At 46.7% G+C, this 18305-nt stretch overlaps 1 protein-coding gene across 2 annotated transcripts in view; it reads right to left on the reverse strand.

The window, feature by feature from the left end:
* LOC126996493 (alkaline phosphatase-like) overlaps positions 1-16483 on the reverse strand; it is a 245281-nt gene extending 228798 nt beyond the window's left edge. Inside the window, exons 1-2 of one of the 2 annotated variants that reach the window (XM_050857008.1) lie at positions 16277-16466; positions 14725-15133 (exon numbers count right to left, since the gene is read on the reverse strand). In XM_050857008.1, coding sequence (XP_050712965.1) covers positions 14725-14872 — 148 coding nt within the window. In that variant the 5' untranslated portion in view covers positions 14873-15133; positions 16277-16466. Of the gene's footprint in view, positions 1-14724 lie in introns of both variants that reach the window. The other variant, XM_050857006.1, reaches the window with a different exon arrangement.
* Between the last annotated feature and the right edge of the window lie 1822 nt (positions 16484-18305).

Here is an 18305-nt window from a genome sequence, read left to right on the forward strand (position 1 = left end):
GGCCTCCCTCTCCTCCCACTACATTCCCTCGACCCTCCTCTACGCCCACTCTTCCCTCCCTTTTACCCAATTCGTATTCCTCCTCTCGTTCTTTTCTTCCCTCCCCCCTTTACCCTCCATGACCCCGCACTGAACTCCCCCCGGCCGCATACGTAGATAGAGGCGTGAGGAGAACTGTTGGACTCATAAGACAGAGGGAATGAAGTGGCCAGCAAAATATAATTACTCTCCATCAGTCACGCAATCGATCCGTCAGTCGTCCTCTTCGTGACTGGCGCAGAGGGAGGAGAGAATGGGAGGGAGGATCCGCGACTAAGGGACGTGGGAGTGAATCCGCACCATTTGTCTCCCCGCCGTCCAGTCTGTGGCTTAATTCTCCTCAGAACACTGCGTACTCCCTCACGCGTGCCCCTTCCCCAACGACACGCCACGGCCGCCACGACAACTCCATCTCCTTCGCAAGACAGGAACAACAACAACAGCGACAACACTAACTGGTCGCTTCGGAAGTTCCACGATGCACGAGTGTTGCAAATTCAGATGTTAAGCAACTTTTCCCTGCCCCAAAACAGCTGCCGGCGATTTAGGGTCTAAGTTCTTCCCTGAGCCTAGCGATTAATGGATAAGCCTCGAGGGCCGGACTGAATAAGAAATCATCGCTAAACAACACCAAGCGAGCGGTTTTTCCATGTGGCGTCGCGCACTGCTTGTCATGGAGACCCTGTCGCGCCTAAACTTTAACCCGTCTGGGGGCAACAAAGCGGCTCACGACGGTGTCATTACAGGCTGTTAGCGGCCACGAGGCGTCATCAGGGGGAGTCGCCACCTGCTGGGCTTCTTCTGGCGGGAGGAGGGGAACGCCAGACAGTAGGGAGGAGGCAGATAGGGAGAGGAAATGGGGTGGGATACCAGCATGCGGTGGGAGAGCGTAGATGGGAGGGATCTGAAGAAGATGAGAAGGTACAGACAGACAGATGGAGGAAGGCGGAGGCAAAAAAAGGGTGAGTGAAAAACTATATTGGGCGAGACGGCAGACGGAGAGAAGGAGAGGCTGCGTAAAAGTAAAGGCAGAGAGAAGGAGCGGAAGTGCACGTGTAGAAAAGAGGCAAAGAAACACCGGGCGAACAAAGGCGAAAAACGAATATGAAAAGACAGCTGAAATGGATGGCCTGCGAGGGTATTAGCCTGTTAGGGCAGGATGGGGGACGAGACATCAAGGAAAAAACAAAGGTACGCTAAGAAATGGAGAATGTGGTGACTGTAAAAGAAGGAAACAAAAAAGGGAGACGGAGGGAGAGGAAGAAGGAAGAGAACGTCAGCGGGAAAACAAAGAAAGGGAGGAAAAAACTGACGGGAAAGAGGGAAAGGGAAGGGGAGGTCAGGGTTTAGCAAGAGGGCACCGGTGGATGGATAAGGGGAGATGGAGGTGGATTTGTTATTGCGATAGGTGAGGAAGGGCCAGACAAGGGAACCAGCCATCCATTATAACCTGGGGAGGGAGATAAACAAGTGTACTAGAGACGCCTCACCTGTGAACGGCAACAGAATGGAGCCGAAGAGAACAATGCAGAGACAGAGGAGAGATTAAACAGAGAGCAGTTCCTCCAATCCAGGTGATCTTTTTTTTATTTTAATTAGTTATCATATACAGGTGTACTAAAGACGCCTCACCTGTGAACGGCAACAGAATGGAGCCGAAGAGAACAATCCAGAGACAGAGAAGAGATTAAACAGAGCAGTTCCTCCAATCCAGGTGATCTTTTATCTTATTTTAATTAGTTATCATATACAGGTGTACTAAAGACGCCTCACCTGTGAACGGCAACAGAATGGAGCCGAAGAGAACAATCCAGAGACAGAGAAGAGATTAAACAGAGCAGTTCCTCTAATCCAGATAATCTTTTTTTATTTATTGGTTCATATCAAGTTCTCGTCAGACGGAGCATACCAGCAGCAAATACGTAACATATGAGACGAAGCGTTGAGTCTCTACCATATCGTTATCTCACAGTTCAATATGTGGGGAGATATATCGTGGCATCGGAACTATTAATTCTAGTGTGGTGCTCTCCGTGTTTCGGTTCACGTTGATTGGTACTGAATTAATCTCCAGGTAACTTCTTGTATATACGGATAACCTAGAGCCTTCAGTTTGTATGTATATATTCCGCAGAGGGAGTTCTGACAAGGCTGAAAGGGCACTCCCACAGCCCTCTTTCCCTCTGTCATATCATTTATTGTTGTTTTGGTTCAGCTTTTTCCTTTACATTCTGGGCAAGGAAAATGGTGAAGAAAAATAGCGTTCGTGAGGGAAGTCTTATGTTTTTTTTTTTTTTTTTCTATGACTGGATATACCACCACCATCACCACCAATACAATAACCACATTCATTAAGGACTACATCACCACCACCATCATTACTGCAAAATGCATCACACTCCACTTCAGCACCTCGAACACCCCACCAAAAAGAGTCATCATCCTCATCACCATCACCACACCATCACTACCACTGAAATACATCACACTTGCCACCACCACCACTACCATCATCATCGCGCCGCAGCAAAAGCCACTTACAAATCACCCACATCATCACCACCACCACCACCACCACCAGCATCATCATCACTTTTACCAACTACAACCATTAGCATCACCACCACCACCACCATCGCGCCGCCACAAAAAAAACACTTACAAATCACCTATATCATCACCGTCACCACCACCAGCATCATCACCACTATTACCAACTACAGCCCATTCATCATCGTCATCATCACCACCACCACAACAACATTAACCTTATCATCACCACCACCTTCCACACTCCCAACAACACAAGCAGCAATACAACAACCATCATCACCACCTTCACCAACAACACTTACATATAGCTACTTTGCACTCACCATCACCACCACCACCATACTACCCCGCCAACACCACAAAAACAACCAAGCATCTTTGGATTCTTTTTAGGAGCTTTTTTAGGCGGTTTTTTTTTTTTTTTTTACTTTTTGTTTTTTTTTTGCCCCCCCCTTGCCTAAAAAAAAAAAAAAAAAAAAAAAGCAAGAACATAACAACCACCACAATAATAGCCACTTACAATCCAATTCCATGTTCCATATTCCCACTACCTCTTACACGCCAAATACTATCACGACCAGCGACATAATCCACTCACGGCATCACAACAGTTCCCGGACACACACACACACACACACACACACACTACAGCCGTCACCCAGGTATTCGCATTATCACCTCTGCCACGCAACGCTACAAAAAAATAATAATAATAATGTATCTTTACAATCGTCGTCTCAGGTAAGAAAAGAAAAGAAAAGAAAAAGTTATATAAAAAGAAAAAAAAAGTGCTATAAGCGGGCATATGTAAGGCTCGAGACATAATTATTGGAAAAGAGTAGTGTGTGTGTGTGTGTGTGTGTGTGTGTGTGTGTGTGTGTGTGTGTTTTAAAGAGGGCAGGTGAGAGGCACAACGACAACAACAACAACAACAGCAACTACAAAACGCAACATACAACCCTTTCAATAGAGGTCAAAGGTCAGAAAATGAAAAAGATGAACAAATTAGGTTGGAGTGGTGTTTAAATATCCTACCTAATGGCTGTTAAGTCGAAATAAACCATCTATTATTATCATTATCATTATTATTTCACACACACACACACACACACACACACACACACACACACACACACACCGATATGAAAGTCACACATGAGATTAACGCACAGCTCAACCGGACTAGGAGTTATCTTTGTGGACGCGGAGGCCTAGAGGAGACCGTTGTGTATGATGTGTTTCGTTCAGTACAGTCGCTATTTTCGCAGAGCATTCACAGTTACACGGATCTGATTGTTTCTAATACTCCTGCTGGCAGCCACGATGAGCGGGAAATCCTGGAAGTCGGTTTTAATTTACACGCTCTTTGATGGTTCTCTTCGTCAGTAAGCGTTGAACCATCTACAGAATTTATATAGATTCTTCTGTTCTCTCTCTCTCTCTCTCTCTCTCTCTCTCTCTCTCTCTCTCTCTCTCTCTCTCTCTCTCTCTCTCTCTCTCTCTCTCTCTCTCTCTCTCTCTCTCTCTCTCTCTCTCTCTCTCTCTCTCTCTCTCTCTCTCTCTCTCTCTCTCTCTCTCTTACGTTAAATCTAATCTTGCCATGGACATTTCAGTTTTTACCAAGATTTCCTTTTTTTGCATTTGTGATAACTTAATGTGTGTGTGTGTGTGTGTGTGTGTGTGTGTGTGTGTTATTCTTACCCCCGCCCTGCGTGTGCCTTTATCTCCGCGCCAGGCAGTCTTCGCCACTCCGCCACACTCGCCACACAAAGACCCGCGCCATCACCCGGCACTGAATCCCTCCCAGCCTTCGCCGCTGCAAAGGACGCTTTAAAATATTCCGTGAATCCTGCTGTTAACTCTTTCAGGGCTCAATTAATGTTTCTATAAACGTGCACCAAACTGGCGAGTATTACCTTCCCAGCATAATATTCAGTAAACATTTCAAGAATACGGAAACAGTTGATTTTTTTTTCATATTAAAAAAGAAAATTACACGGAATATCGTAATATTTATCATGGAATATGTTACTCAATTACCTGACACAACATCAAACAGAAATCGAACAGGCTGCTGCATGAATGATGGAACAGTAGATGTGAATTTATGAGTTCATTGATCAGACGCATAACAGGCCCTCACGTGTTGACAGTACACATATATTGTGAATCTATTGTAAACGATGACGAATCAGGGCGAAATAAAACATCTGAAATATTTTTTTCAGCAGGCTCACAGTGAGGCGAGTGGCGACCGGCACACAGCGAGTGGCGAGTGTTTCCTCTCAGCCCGAGTATCGTGAGTGAAAAACGAGGCGAGTGTTTTGAGGGCAGCGGCCGGCGGACGGCGGGAGCCAATCAAAGGTGGGAACAAAAGAGCGAGTGTCCCGCCCCGAGGCAGGTTTTTATAGTCACCCCGACGCTCCGCTGCTGACGGATATAGTATGGCACAGTATATATATATATATATATATATATATATATATATATATATATATATATATATATATATCTATATATATATATAGATATATATACATATAATGTAGCACTGTGCTTTAGATGTACAATTTTTGCATAGTATTTAGCAACTTATGTACACGTGCCTTCCGTTTAGTGTTGCACGTGCCCTGGCCAGGCCTTGGGCTACGCCGCCTCCACGCACTGTGCCTCGTGCCCCGTGCTGCGTGATGGATGCCGCGTGTCCCGCGCTTCTTTGCACGCCATGCCGCCATGCCCCATGCCTCAGTGCCTTGTATGCCATGGTTATGCCATCGACTCTCTCTCCCCTGTACCCGCGCCTGATGATGCTCCACATACCCCCTGCTATGCCCCAGCTTCATGTCCCATTCTCCGTGCCAAGAAGCTTTGCTTCATCCCCCGCGAAACTGCGTCAACATTTTCGCTGCGATCCACCGGGCAATCATGCCACACTCCACCACAAACACCCTCCAGGCTCACTGGCTGCTCCCCAACTAACTAACCTCAGAAGTTAATGAGGCCAAACTATCCTCTGTTGGCGTTGCTTCTAAAAGAGACCATTAATGGCAACATACAGGAAGAGACAGCAGACAGGCAGACATGAAATAATGGCCAGACTTAATATGGTGTGTATACATATACATATGTATGTATGACTACATGTATACATTAAATGAACACACACACACACACACACACACACACACACACACACACACACACACACACACACACACACACACACACACACACACACACACACACACACACACACACACACACACACACACACGCACACACGCCGCTCCGATAGCACAGTCGGTTAAAGCTCTGCGCTACCAGGCTTCACGGCCTGACAGGCAAAGGTTCGAGCCCCGCTCCGGCTAGGATTTTTCCACTGACATGGAGTGGTTACTGTCCCCCCTTGCTCAAGGGGAATGGAGTGTGTGGTGTGTGTGGGGTCTCAGCAATTCTCAGAGATCGACTATAATGAGCCTTGCTCTTGTCGGGAGGGTACTTGCTGGCGATGACGAGTCCAGGTCAGCCCGTGCGGTGAATTACACACATACACACATAAAAAAAAAATATTGATGAGAGGAGAGAGAGAGAGAGAGAGAGAGAGAGAGAGAGAGAGAGAGAGAGATGCAGACTGACAGACAGATAGACAGAGAAACACACACACACACACACACACACACACACACACACACACACACACACACACACACACACACACACACACACACACACACACACACACACACACACACACACACACATATTCAGGGCATATTCTTCCTCCTCATCCCTTTAACTTTAATGACTGATATCAAGATTCTTAATAATCATGTTTTCTATTGTAATAAACGTCAACTATTCTGCCCCTTAACCTATAAACAGTGTTCCGCAGGGCTCTGTTCTACCTCCCACTCTTTCTATTTTTTAATAATGGATATCTTTCCAAAACAAACTGTTCTGTGAATTCTGATGACTTTACTCTGCATTACTTTACATCATTCAGCAAAAGGTCGATACAAACAGAAATGATACAACTCAAGGGTTGATGCAATAAAAGTCTTACAATCTTGCAATTATTTCTGAATCGGGGAGATGAATCTATTGGGTTATTTAAGTGTCTTAAAAAATTCAATTTCTACACCTGACAACTCTAAAAGACCTTACAGACACTTATCCAATATTCTTCGATAGCACAAAGTTGACACTTCTCTAACATTGAATATTCTCTGTCTGCCTTAACTCTTTTTTAGGAGCAGCGAGTAGCGGGCTTTTTTTTTATTATTGTTTTATTTTTTTGTGTGCCCTTGAGCTGCCTCCTTTGTTGTAAAAAAAACAAAAAAAAAACATATCAACTGGCATTTTAGCACTTTATATCTCATCTATTTTCAAATCAACTTTCTCTCCTGACAAGACGTTTTGTAGTCATTACTTATTCTTCCCCCTCCCAGACACTAAACAAAAAAAATCTTGTCCGCCCCTATGTGGAGGATGTAGGTCATATGTGAGGGGGGAGGGGGGGAGGAAGGGGGGCGGGGCACGTACCATTTAAGGACATAAAAGAATCAGAAGCTTTTCGCCTCATCAGCTCCCATGCTCTTAATGCTGCCTTCCACCTCTTAAATTTCGCCGCAATTTTGCTTCCCTTTTTATCTTTTTTCGATATTTTCCTGCTGACTGTATTCCTGAGCCTGCTAACTCCATGCCTCCACTTCTGCGATCTCCCTGCACAACACTTTCTATTTTAGGTCAAACATGTGATGTCCAAATTCGAATTACATGAGTTAACGAGTATCATCCTCATATTCCTTTCACTGGTAAACTCTCGACAGCTGTTTCTTTCCTCCTGCGACAAAAACGATTTCATGAGGGAATTATCATGAAAGTTTTCCAACCGAGTCTGATCCTTTTTTTTCTTTTGGGAATCCCCTTCTGTCGTCTGTGGAAGCAGTGGTATAGTGGGGAAACACACACACACACACACACACACACACAAGCACACAAACCAACATAGATACAGAAGGTCAGACAGACGGGCATTCAGACAGACAGACAGACAGACATATACATGGACCCAACAACCGCTTAAAATCGTGACGAATAACAATTACAAGCGAGCGCAAAACAAACTATTAGTGAAGTGCTTAAACATGAATTGCTGAACGAATATGCATACATAATTTTTGCCGGGACGGGGCGGGCGTATGGCATGTCAGGTGTGGCGAAAATTAATGCAACAACTCAAACAACACACACACACACACACACACACACACACACACACACACACACACACACACACACACACACTATTTTACATACCCATTTTAACCACCACCACTACCATGAACATCACTACTAAATCTACTTAATTATATCCACCACCACCATCACCACCACCGTCAACACCACTATCAGAATCATCATCATCATCATTATCATCATCACCTGCCCCTCGTTCCCCCTGAGTAGGTCATAAGAATCCTTAACCTGGGATGGGGTGAGAAGAGGTGGGCTTGGATTTGTCTGGGGGAGAGGGGGGGGGGGTTATATAGGTCTTAGGGGCGGGGTTAAACGGAGGGGTCGTTTGGGGGGAGAAGGTATATCGGGGTCGTAGTAACCACACTGCCCCGTCAATATAAACCACAGTTACCCCTTAATTCCACGTAGGTCTGGAGGAGAGAGTATCAAGACAGCTCTCCTTTCGAAATCGACCTCTCTTCTGGCCCCTCTTTCTTTTTGCTTAAACTGGAGGAGCGCCGAGTTGATTTTATTTTTTCCCTTGACATGCCTCCTTTAGCTCTTTGGTTAGTTAGTTGCCTCCCCTGCTGTAAAATAAAAAGAAAACGTGCCTCAGCCATGGCCTCAAACACACTCTCCTAAAGACACACAGAGGACAAACAAAGAAGCAGCAATGAGGGAGACTGTGTTTGTGTTGGTTGACTAATAAAATTTTGGGAGCCTGCACGCCCCCCTTCCCTTGCCCGGCCCGCGGTTCACTTTTTTTCTTTCATCTACATGCAAGCATAAACATTGCTTTACATATAAAGTAAAACGTTTCTCTTCAATGTTATGCAAATCAGGTGGAGAAAGCAAATAGTGGTAAGTTGGAGCACGGAACAGCATAATTTTCGCATTTCCCAGCAGTTAAAGATAATGATCCCGCTAATATATTATAAGAGAACTTGATACCCCCGGGCAGCGGCAGGGAAAGTTTGTCATTTTATTCGCACATTATCTTATTTATTCACTTTTTAGTCAATTTTCTTCAAGCACGTAAAGCTCACATGATGATTAGTGGAGACTGCAGCCGAGACAGCCTCACACCTTGGCCCATCCCAAAACGCCGTTCTTTGGGTTTTCGTGAGGACTAAGAACAAACTTTATAGTTTTATACAATTTCACGACTAAGAACAGAACTTTGTATAAGGTCACGTTGACTAAGAACATAACTTACAGAAGGTGACGACGACTAAAAACAAAACATTAAGGAAGGTCAGCCAAGCGTGGGTCTGGCGGAGGGGCATCATGGGGGGATGGGGGTAGGGAGCAACGCCACTACACACACACACACATGGATCGCGGGGGTTGGGGTGGGGGTGGGGTTGGAAGTGCGCCAGAATATACACCCCAAGACATGCATTGCTTCCTGCGGGGGATCACTACCTAAATCTGTGCAGCAAATATAACAACCTCCAGAAAAAGATATAAGCCCACAGTCTATTTTCACAGGCAGTGGAAGGTCAGTGAAAAAGTCTCGGGGAAAAATTATGACAGGAAGAGTGTAAAGAGATAAGAACATAAGAACATAAGAACGCAGGAGTCTGCAAGAGGCCGGTAGGCCTGTACGAGGCAGCACCTTTGACCCTAAGCTCCCGTGTATCTAACCCCACCTAATATCGCTGTCCATGAATTTATCTAGTCAATTTTTGAATGTGACAATTGTATTGGCACTCACCACATGACTGCTAAGCCTATTCCACTCATCCACCACCCTGTTAGTAAACCAATTTTTGCCTATGTCCCTGTTGAATCTGAATTTATCCAGTTTAAACCCATTACTTCGTGTCCTACCCGGTTCTCTTACCAACAAAACCTTATGAATGTCTCCCTTATTAAAGCCCTTCATCCATTTATAAACCTCGATCATGTCTCCACGCACCCTTCGCCTTTCTAGAGAATGCAAGTTTAACTGTTTGAGTCTTTCCTCGTATGGCAAGTTTCTTAAACCCTGAATCATCTTAGTCATCCTCCTCTGCACCGATTCTAACATTTTGATATCCATTCTATAGTAAGGTGACCAGAACTGAACCGCATTGTCAAGATGAGGTCTAACTAATGCTAAATATAGTTTGAGGAAGACTTCGGGGCTTCTGTTGCTTACGCTCCTTGAAATAAATCCCAGTACCCTATTAGCTCGATTTCTAGCTTGAATGCATTGTGCCCTTGGATGGAGATCAGAGCTCACTAAGACCCCTAAATCCCTCTCGCACCCAGACCTGCTTATGAGAGTGTCATTTAAGCAATAGTTATGTGAGGGGTTGTTCCTACCTACACTCAGAATACTGCACTTCCCTACATTGAACTCCATCTGCCATTTATCCGCCCAGTCATACAATCTGTTGAGTTCACCTTGGAGAATACTAGCGTCCTGATCCGACTCAATTACTCTACCGATCTTGGTATCATCTGCAAATTTACTAACATCACTACTAATTCCTGTATCTAAGTCATTGATATAAATAATAAACAAAAGTGGACCTAATACCGAACCTTGTGGGACCCCACTCGTAACACATCCCCAGTCAGATCTTTTACCATTGATTTGCACTCTTTGCTTCCTATTGCCAAGCCACACCTTGACCCAGTTCAAAACTTTACCCTCTACTCCGTGAGCCTGTAATTTAAGCAACAGTCGTTGGTGAGGAACTTTGTCAAACGCTTTACTAAAATCAAGATAGATTACATCATATTTTTCATCTCTGTCAACCGCCTCAAATACTTTATTGGAGAAGGACAAGAGATTGGTGAGGCATGACCTACCTTTTGTGAACCCATGCTGCGAGTCGTGAATTAAGACCATCCTGAGTAATTATAATAACGAAGGTCCGGTGAAGCGAATTAAGATAAGTTATTTTCAAAGAGAGTGGAAGGTCAGTGAAAAAGCCTCGGTGGGAATCTATGACAGTATGAGTGAAAATAGAAACATCCTGAATAACTATAACAACGGAGGACCAGTAAAGCGAATTAAGATAAGCTATTTTCAAGGGTGAGGAAGCCCAATGAAAAAGTCACTAGGGGAGAATTATGACAGCAAAAGTGTATGAATAGAAACGTTCAGAATAAGTACAACAACGAGTGAACAAATAAAACTGAGGTAATGGAAATGACAGCGTTGTGTGACTTTGACAGGGCGAGGGAAGGGGAGCCGGGCAGCAGCTGGTGGGGCCGCGGAGGGGGAGTCCAGCACGTCACCGCTAGACCGATGGGGAGCAGGCGAAGGAGCATGTAGGGCAGATGACTTTGTAACGCTACACTATAACTCTCTCTCTCTCTCTCTCTCTCTCTCTCTCTCTCTCTCTCTCTCTCTCTCTCTCTCTCTCTCTCTCACACACACACACACACACACACAGACAACCAAGACGCATACAGAAATGGAGAGAGAGAGACAGAGAGGCAGAAGGAGAGACATACATAATACAAACCAACAGGAAAACAGACACAGTGACCTGCAATTAATGAGAGGAGTAAGCACACCACTAACACCATCGATCATATCCGAATGTACAAACATTACGCACGATGACAGCTTTACATTATTTCCCCATCAATGACAAGAGCAGCGACAGGTTCCCTCACCCCCTTTCTCTTTCCCTCCCCCTTTTCCCACCTCCTACTTCTTCTGTCATCCTACTCCCTCACCTCCTGCTCCCCCACTCCAGCTTCAGACTCCTCTACCTACTTCCCTCCTCCCCTTTCCTGATCCCTCCACCCCTTCCCCACCTCCTGCTCCCTAGTCCCCCATCTCCCCACACCCCTCCCCCTACCTCCTGCTCCTCCTTCTTCCCCTCACCTTGCTCCCCCACCTCTTGCACTGCTGCTTCTCCTCCCATCCCTCCCCCGCCTCTAGCTCCTCCTCCCCCCGCCCCTACAGTCTCCCTCACCATGCAAGCTAGAAAGGCTCATGTTGTCCTCTGCAGATTCTTTCCCTCGGGGGTCACGCCAGCTATTCGTCCTCCTCTCTCTCTCTCTCTCTCTCTCTCTCTCTCTCTCTCTCTCTCTGGGTTTCTCATTCTCCAACATGTCAAAAGTCTGGGATCTCTTTAAGCATAACGAAGTCATTATTATTTTTTTTCGAGGGTATTTTTATTTTTGGTCCGAATCTTGATAGAATTTTCTTTCCCGCAGTGTTCCTAAGCTTTGTCTGTCTGTCTTTTTGTCTGCAGTGTCTGTTTATCGGTCTTCCTATGTTTGTGTCTGTCAGTCTGCCTGTCTATCTATCGGTCTTTCCTTTAGTCAGTCTCTTTGTATGCCTTTTCATCAGTTTGTTTGTTTGTTTGTATGTTTGTGTCTGTCTCTCTCTCTCTCTCTCTCTCTCTCTCTCTCTCTCTCTCTCTCTCTCTCTCTCTCTCTCTCTCTCTCTCTCTCTCTCTCTCTCTCTCTCTCAGGCGGCACGACTTCCTCGCCCCGACACTCCCTGACAGGGCCATGCATACAACGCCTTCCTGCACTCCGTCCTGCTCCTCCGGGAGAAGAGCCTTTGCATAAGTAAGGCTCAGAGGATGAGAGAAACACCATTACCGGGGCACAGGCATGCGGGTGATCGCAAAGCCGCTACTATCTTTAAAAGACCCTCGAATAATGGCACAGAAAGAGAAGGTAATGTAGCTTTGTTTCGGAGCAGTGAGCAGAACGCACGCTGCCTTTTACTCGTTTTTCCTCAGCTGCTTTATCTGAAATATATAACGCCCGTCCGATCGGTATCTAATTATTAACAAGGAAGAACATTATTATTAGTATATGTGCCTCATTATAGAGAAAGCAACATCGTGCAAAATAATACTCTTAATCTTTTCTTCTTTACAAATTTAGCAAGGCGAGCGCCCTGCTTTATAACTCACAAGTGAAAATATTCCAGACTTTAAGAATAATTTTGGAGGAAGCCTATTAGCAGGCACGCGGCGCTGAAACTTTACACCAGGTGAGCCGCACAGGTGGAAAGAAAAATCATTTCATCCAGCGCCGAAATATTTTTAGGAAGTTATTAGTTTTTTTTTCCGACGAAAGAATGTGGCAAGAGTGTGAAATTCATGTAAGCTGAGCCTTTGGGAATTGTGCTTTAGTTAAATTTTGTCTCAAGCCGGGCAGCGGAGCGGGCCACGAAAAGATTCGCTCTGTGCATGCTGTTGCTACAATCATTAAAGAACGAGGGAAAAACATGTTCCGTGTTCCTGAAGCAAAGGCTAATGAAATATTTTTTTACGGACGAAATCACGGCTGGAAAGATAATTTTCGTACCTATCTGAAACTTGTTATCCGCTTATTTATTTTAATACGGCATCCAAAACAGTGAGCCATTTTTTTAAGCCTGGCATGCAGCATGACATTGACTGGCATACAGTTTGATTGCAGCATCCCTGTCACTTGCAAGTATGCCCACCAGGCCACACTTGAGACAGGGCACAGTCCAGGGAGGGTCCGGGGCGGGGGGCAGCCCAGCAGCCTCCCCCCCCTGCCTCAGCTGGCTCATAATGGCTGGAGCGACGCAGCTGGCTCGTGCATCACGGCCCCGCCACGCCGCCGTGCACCCACACCCCGCTGCTCCGAGGCGGCGTGTGGCGGCAGGCAATTAGGCAGACCGTCCTGGATCCCTCGGGTTTGTCTTAGGTGACGCTCCAAGTGTCTCCCTGCTAGGCGGAGGCTTGTCACGTGCGGGCGTTTCTTACTTAGCTAAATTTGCACCATTCAGGCAGACGTAAAAATAGGCAGGTCTTCTCCCGGAGGCAAATTAATTCCGACTGCTAACCTGCGAGGCTTCTTCCGTGCCCTAAGTGGGGAGACTTCATTATCAACCCTTTAATTGAACTGGGATCCTGAATGCGTGCGGGGAAGAAGGCGATGTGTTTTCAGTTTCCGATGACGTTATTGCAGCAAGGGAGAGGAAGCAAGTCAGGAGAAATTGGAACGATGAAAGAAAATGAACGAGACGCAGACAAATCTCTGCCACAGTATTTCAAGAGACAATCGCATTAGGTGATGAAAATATCTTACTGCGAGCAAACAAGGTGAAGGGCGAAACCGATCAGTCTTGCTGGTTTCATAGATATTAGATGGCGTCTCTTCTCCATTTCCATAAACAGGTGACTAATTACACCCGAGAGATACAATGAAGGAGTGAAAACGTCTACTTAATATTGTGTATCTATGGCTGAACGTCAAGAAAACACGACAGATATATTATTCAGGAGTTCCTAATAATGCCATGGAAAACACACACCGCACTGCATGGCCAATGAAACACTAATGCGAGGAAGGCTAACATACACACACACGCAGAGAAAACGCTGCTCGCCACACCTCCTCCTCCCCCCCCCCAAAAAAAAAAAAAAAAACACTGCTCGTCACACAGAAAACGACAAAGAAAACGAAGGATCAGTACACACACCACGTCACAGGTAAAACGTAATGAAAGGAAGAAAGATTGGTACACTTCCACTCGTGCAAACCTTCCTTTCAGGGTCTGGATGTCTTTTTCTCGCGCCGCGGGACTGACTGAGGCCCTGACTGAATACCAAATTTCCTGAAATCACGTGAGAGCTCAGCTAATAAATTCCCTCCATTAGGGCGGCAGGACGCACCGAGGTGGGAATATAACCGCCGCGAGTGACGTGCCGTTCACCCGAAACTCTTTTAAAGGTACAACGTGAAGAGAAGGGGAACAATTACACGATGAGTTAATAATCGGGAATCACGTGCATACTTTTTTAGAATAAGTGAGCAATTTTCTGGGACAAATTAAAGAGGAGAGGTTCATTGGTCCTTCACAAATGACACCTGAATGGTAATAACCCGGGAAGGTAACTAATGGCTCCCGCCCCCGCCCGCTGCACCCAATACACCCCCACAGGTACTCACCTTCGACCCTGGCCGTGGCGGGGGCGTGGGGCATGCAGAGCAGCGTCACCAGCAGCCCCGCCATCGTCATCGTCATCTTGCCCGTCATCACCATCACACCACCGCCGCTCCCGGGCCACCACACGCCCTCACGGCTCGCTCGCTTCATTGATGTGTGTGAGGCGGAGGAGGTGGAGGAGCAAGGGCGGAAGAACACCAGTGGACTTCGACGCTTGTTGGTATGAGTCCAGTTCGTGCAGGTTCTTAGTGTTAACTCTTACGGTGACAGCTGTTATCAGGAGCTTATCGTATTGTTATCTTGGGTTGTGAGTCATCCGTGAAGGGTTTACTGTTATCTTATCTTCAGTCAACTTCCTTATATTTGATCACTAAATCTTTCACTGGAGCAATTTCACTACACTAGGGAATTCTATCAACACGGGACAAGGTGAGAACCACACACCTCTAACCGTTTCTCTATTTACTTGCAAACATGAATATCCTCCCCGGCCCACAGCCGCTCGCTCCGCCCCGCTATTAGGCACCGTGATAAACGACCGCCGTAAATTGAGAACACACCGATAAAAGACCAGCTCAAAAAAGACTGGTTATAATTTTCTGAAAGTTAGCGAGTAAAACTGGAGGATCTAATTTCTGGAAAACTTTAGGCGACCGTTCTCGTGGATCCCCAAATCTCCCTGCGACTCCACCAAACTGGTTCAGATTTCAGAAATTACACCGCTTGGAAAGAGGCAAACGGTTCCGACGGCTTTACACCCAGGAGGATGTGTAGGAAGGAGGAGAGGGTAGGGGGGAGGAGGAGGAGGAGAAGGAGGAGGAGGAGGAAACTCTCTCTGAGGAAGGAGCACTCGTTTTCAGTTTCAGAGTTTAAGGATCTCTTCCTCCCGAGTGAGATGCGGCGATGAGCTTTTCGCAAGAAAAAATCGAATCTTTTATGTGACTGAATTAAAGGTTTATCTTCAGCACCTGTGAGACTCAATCACCAGCACTCGTTCACTGCTTGCCACTCAGTTTCTTAAATATCTTTTCTTGTATGAACTTTGTTCACATCATGGTCACTGTTAGGATAAATTTATTACTAGAAACCATGCACTTGATGCTACAGTAACTATATCTCATCTTTATTTTCCGTCTAGGTGTTACCAAGTTCTCTTGCTGACGTTAAAAATTTCTTCCTGTTGAAGCACAAAATGCCCATCTTCGGGCAGCACTCCCTCAGTGGCTGCCACTTCCAGGCCGACACACCAGCGGGAGCTCCCGCCGCTCAACGCTCCCGCAGATTGAGTTGTGTCACGGTCGAACCAAACAAGTGCAATGTGTTCCTTTGCCGCCACCAATCACACGAGCTCGTCAACCATACAACTGCGTGTTCAGCATGTCAGATGACATAACTAAGTTGTCAAAGCCTGGACACTGGAGGGAGGCACGGCAAATGCGCTACGAGGTTTTCTCAGCAGACAGACGGGGGCGGGGGTCACTCACGGCCTCCAGTCACACATACACGCCACTATTTCTAATGAAGTTTGTCTTTTTCCAGCAACAGACGACTTACACTGGACTCGGCACACCTGCTTCCCATCCACAAAGTGCTTGGAAGGGCGGGGAGGGAAGGGTTAGGGTCGCGCGGCAAGGCAGCCGATGCGCGGCCCGAGAGGGGACCAGAGGGCGGATGAGAGCGGCGGCGTGGCACGTTACTCCACAGACGGCGGCTCGCGGCACACTGAGCGAGCGCAAGTTATGAACCTGGGAGAGTGGAGGAGGCAGCAGCCGGCCCGTAATCAACTAGGTGGGCGGGACACATGAGGGAGGAAACAGGCGCTTCATGTGTGACGTTCATTTGATTCAAGCCAAAGAGAAGAGACTCATCACATCGCTCACTTCGGCTTTCTGGGACAGATAACTCAACCAACACGAGTGCATTTGTAACTTTACTCAAATAACAAGAAAAGTCGACATTGTTAAAATACCACTGCCAGTTTCTCTTACACAGGGAATAGCGCGCTGACATACTAGAAAACCCCTCTCCTCCCTCTTAACATGACGTGCAAGACAAACTAGCCAATGTATAGGCCACAGGAGGTCCACGGAGCTGCAGCCTGGCGCGCTGACCAGGGACCCCAGCCGGCACGATAGGAAGTTCATCAATGCCATGCGAGGCGAGAATGGACGCGGCACAAGACGACTGCACATGGTCCCCGGGCCACCACCCAATATTCTATACGGCCGGCCAACAGAGCGACGGGCAGGGGGTAAGGGGGGATCAGGGAGGGGCTGAGTGGCCTGGGGCGGCTGGAGGGTAGGGAGGAACATTGCGGTGGGGCGGCACAAGTCCTGGGAGAGTTGGTTGAAACAGTAAAGAGCGGGTTAATAGATATTTTTTGAGCTGCTGAGTCACGCGAGCAGCAGCTGACTACCGCCGCCCCCGCTGGGTCATAGGCCGCCTCTCCGGACCACACCCTGCTGCTTACTGCTGTTCCTGCTACTACTACTACTACTACTACTACTACTACTACTACTACTACAACAATTACTGATGATGATAATGATAATGATAATGTTAATACTAATATACTAATAATGATAATAATAAAAATAGAACCTACTTTTCCTCTCCTCCTCCTCCTCCTCCTCCTAATACTACGACTACATCTCTGGCTGTTATTATGCCAGTAAGTAAACCCTTTCACAATCTCCGGCATTATCGCCTCGGGGTAGCGAAGAAAGCGTCGTGAACACCAAAACAGACTGACGGTGTGTGTGAGGCGATTGGATTTCATTTTGATGGGATGGACGAAAGGACAAGGATGAAGAAGAAGAAGAAGAGAAGACGAAGAAGAAGAAAGAGGAGGAGGAGAGGGAAGAGGCGGAGGAGGGGAGAGAGTAGGACAACGGAGACGATGAAAGAAAAAAAAAGTGAGCTGGAGGGGAATTAAGGAGTATAGCAAACACACACACACACACACACACACACACACACACACACACACACACACACGTTGCAACTTAAACGAAGGTAAGACTCGCCTGAAGGACATTTCTGGGCTGCGAAGGAGACGTTAGTGTGAGTTTCTGGCGGAGTGTTTTGTCGTGTTCTCTCTCTCTCTCTCTCTCTCTCTCTCTCTCTCTCTGCCACTACCTACGTTGGCCCACATATAAAGGAAAAAAAATCATATGCCCACAAAACTCTCCAGGGAACAAGGAAACACGAGAGGAAATAATTAAACGGCACTAATCAAGTTCTCTCTTTCTCTTCATAAAGTCTTGGGCTTATTACCTCCCCCTCAGGATTCCGTCAGCGTAATTTTCCTCGCGTGTTTTTCCTCCATTTTTTCCCATTTTTGCCGTCAATGTCTTGCGCTGAGATACGGGGAAGTGGAAGCCACCTTTGTCTTGCTCGGAGCCTGGAGTGGTGAGGGACGCCGTCAAGCCGCCCGCCGCGTCCCACAGGAGTGAATGGAAATACGTGACTCGGCGCCTTCCGTCATCCTCACCTCGCGGCGACAGATTCATCCCTCGAGGCCCCGCTGGATGCCAAGATGCTCGTGGCGGTGCTGGAAAGGCTTCTTTGATGGCACGAGGCT

The sequence above is a fragment of the Eriocheir sinensis genome, chromosome 10 (genome assembly GCF_024679095.1).
Source record: "Eriocheir sinensis breed Jianghai 21 chromosome 10, ASM2467909v1, whole genome shotgun sequence".
NCBI classification, from domain to species: Eukaryota; Metazoa; Arthropoda; class Malacostraca; order Decapoda; family Varunidae; genus Eriocheir; species Eriocheir sinensis.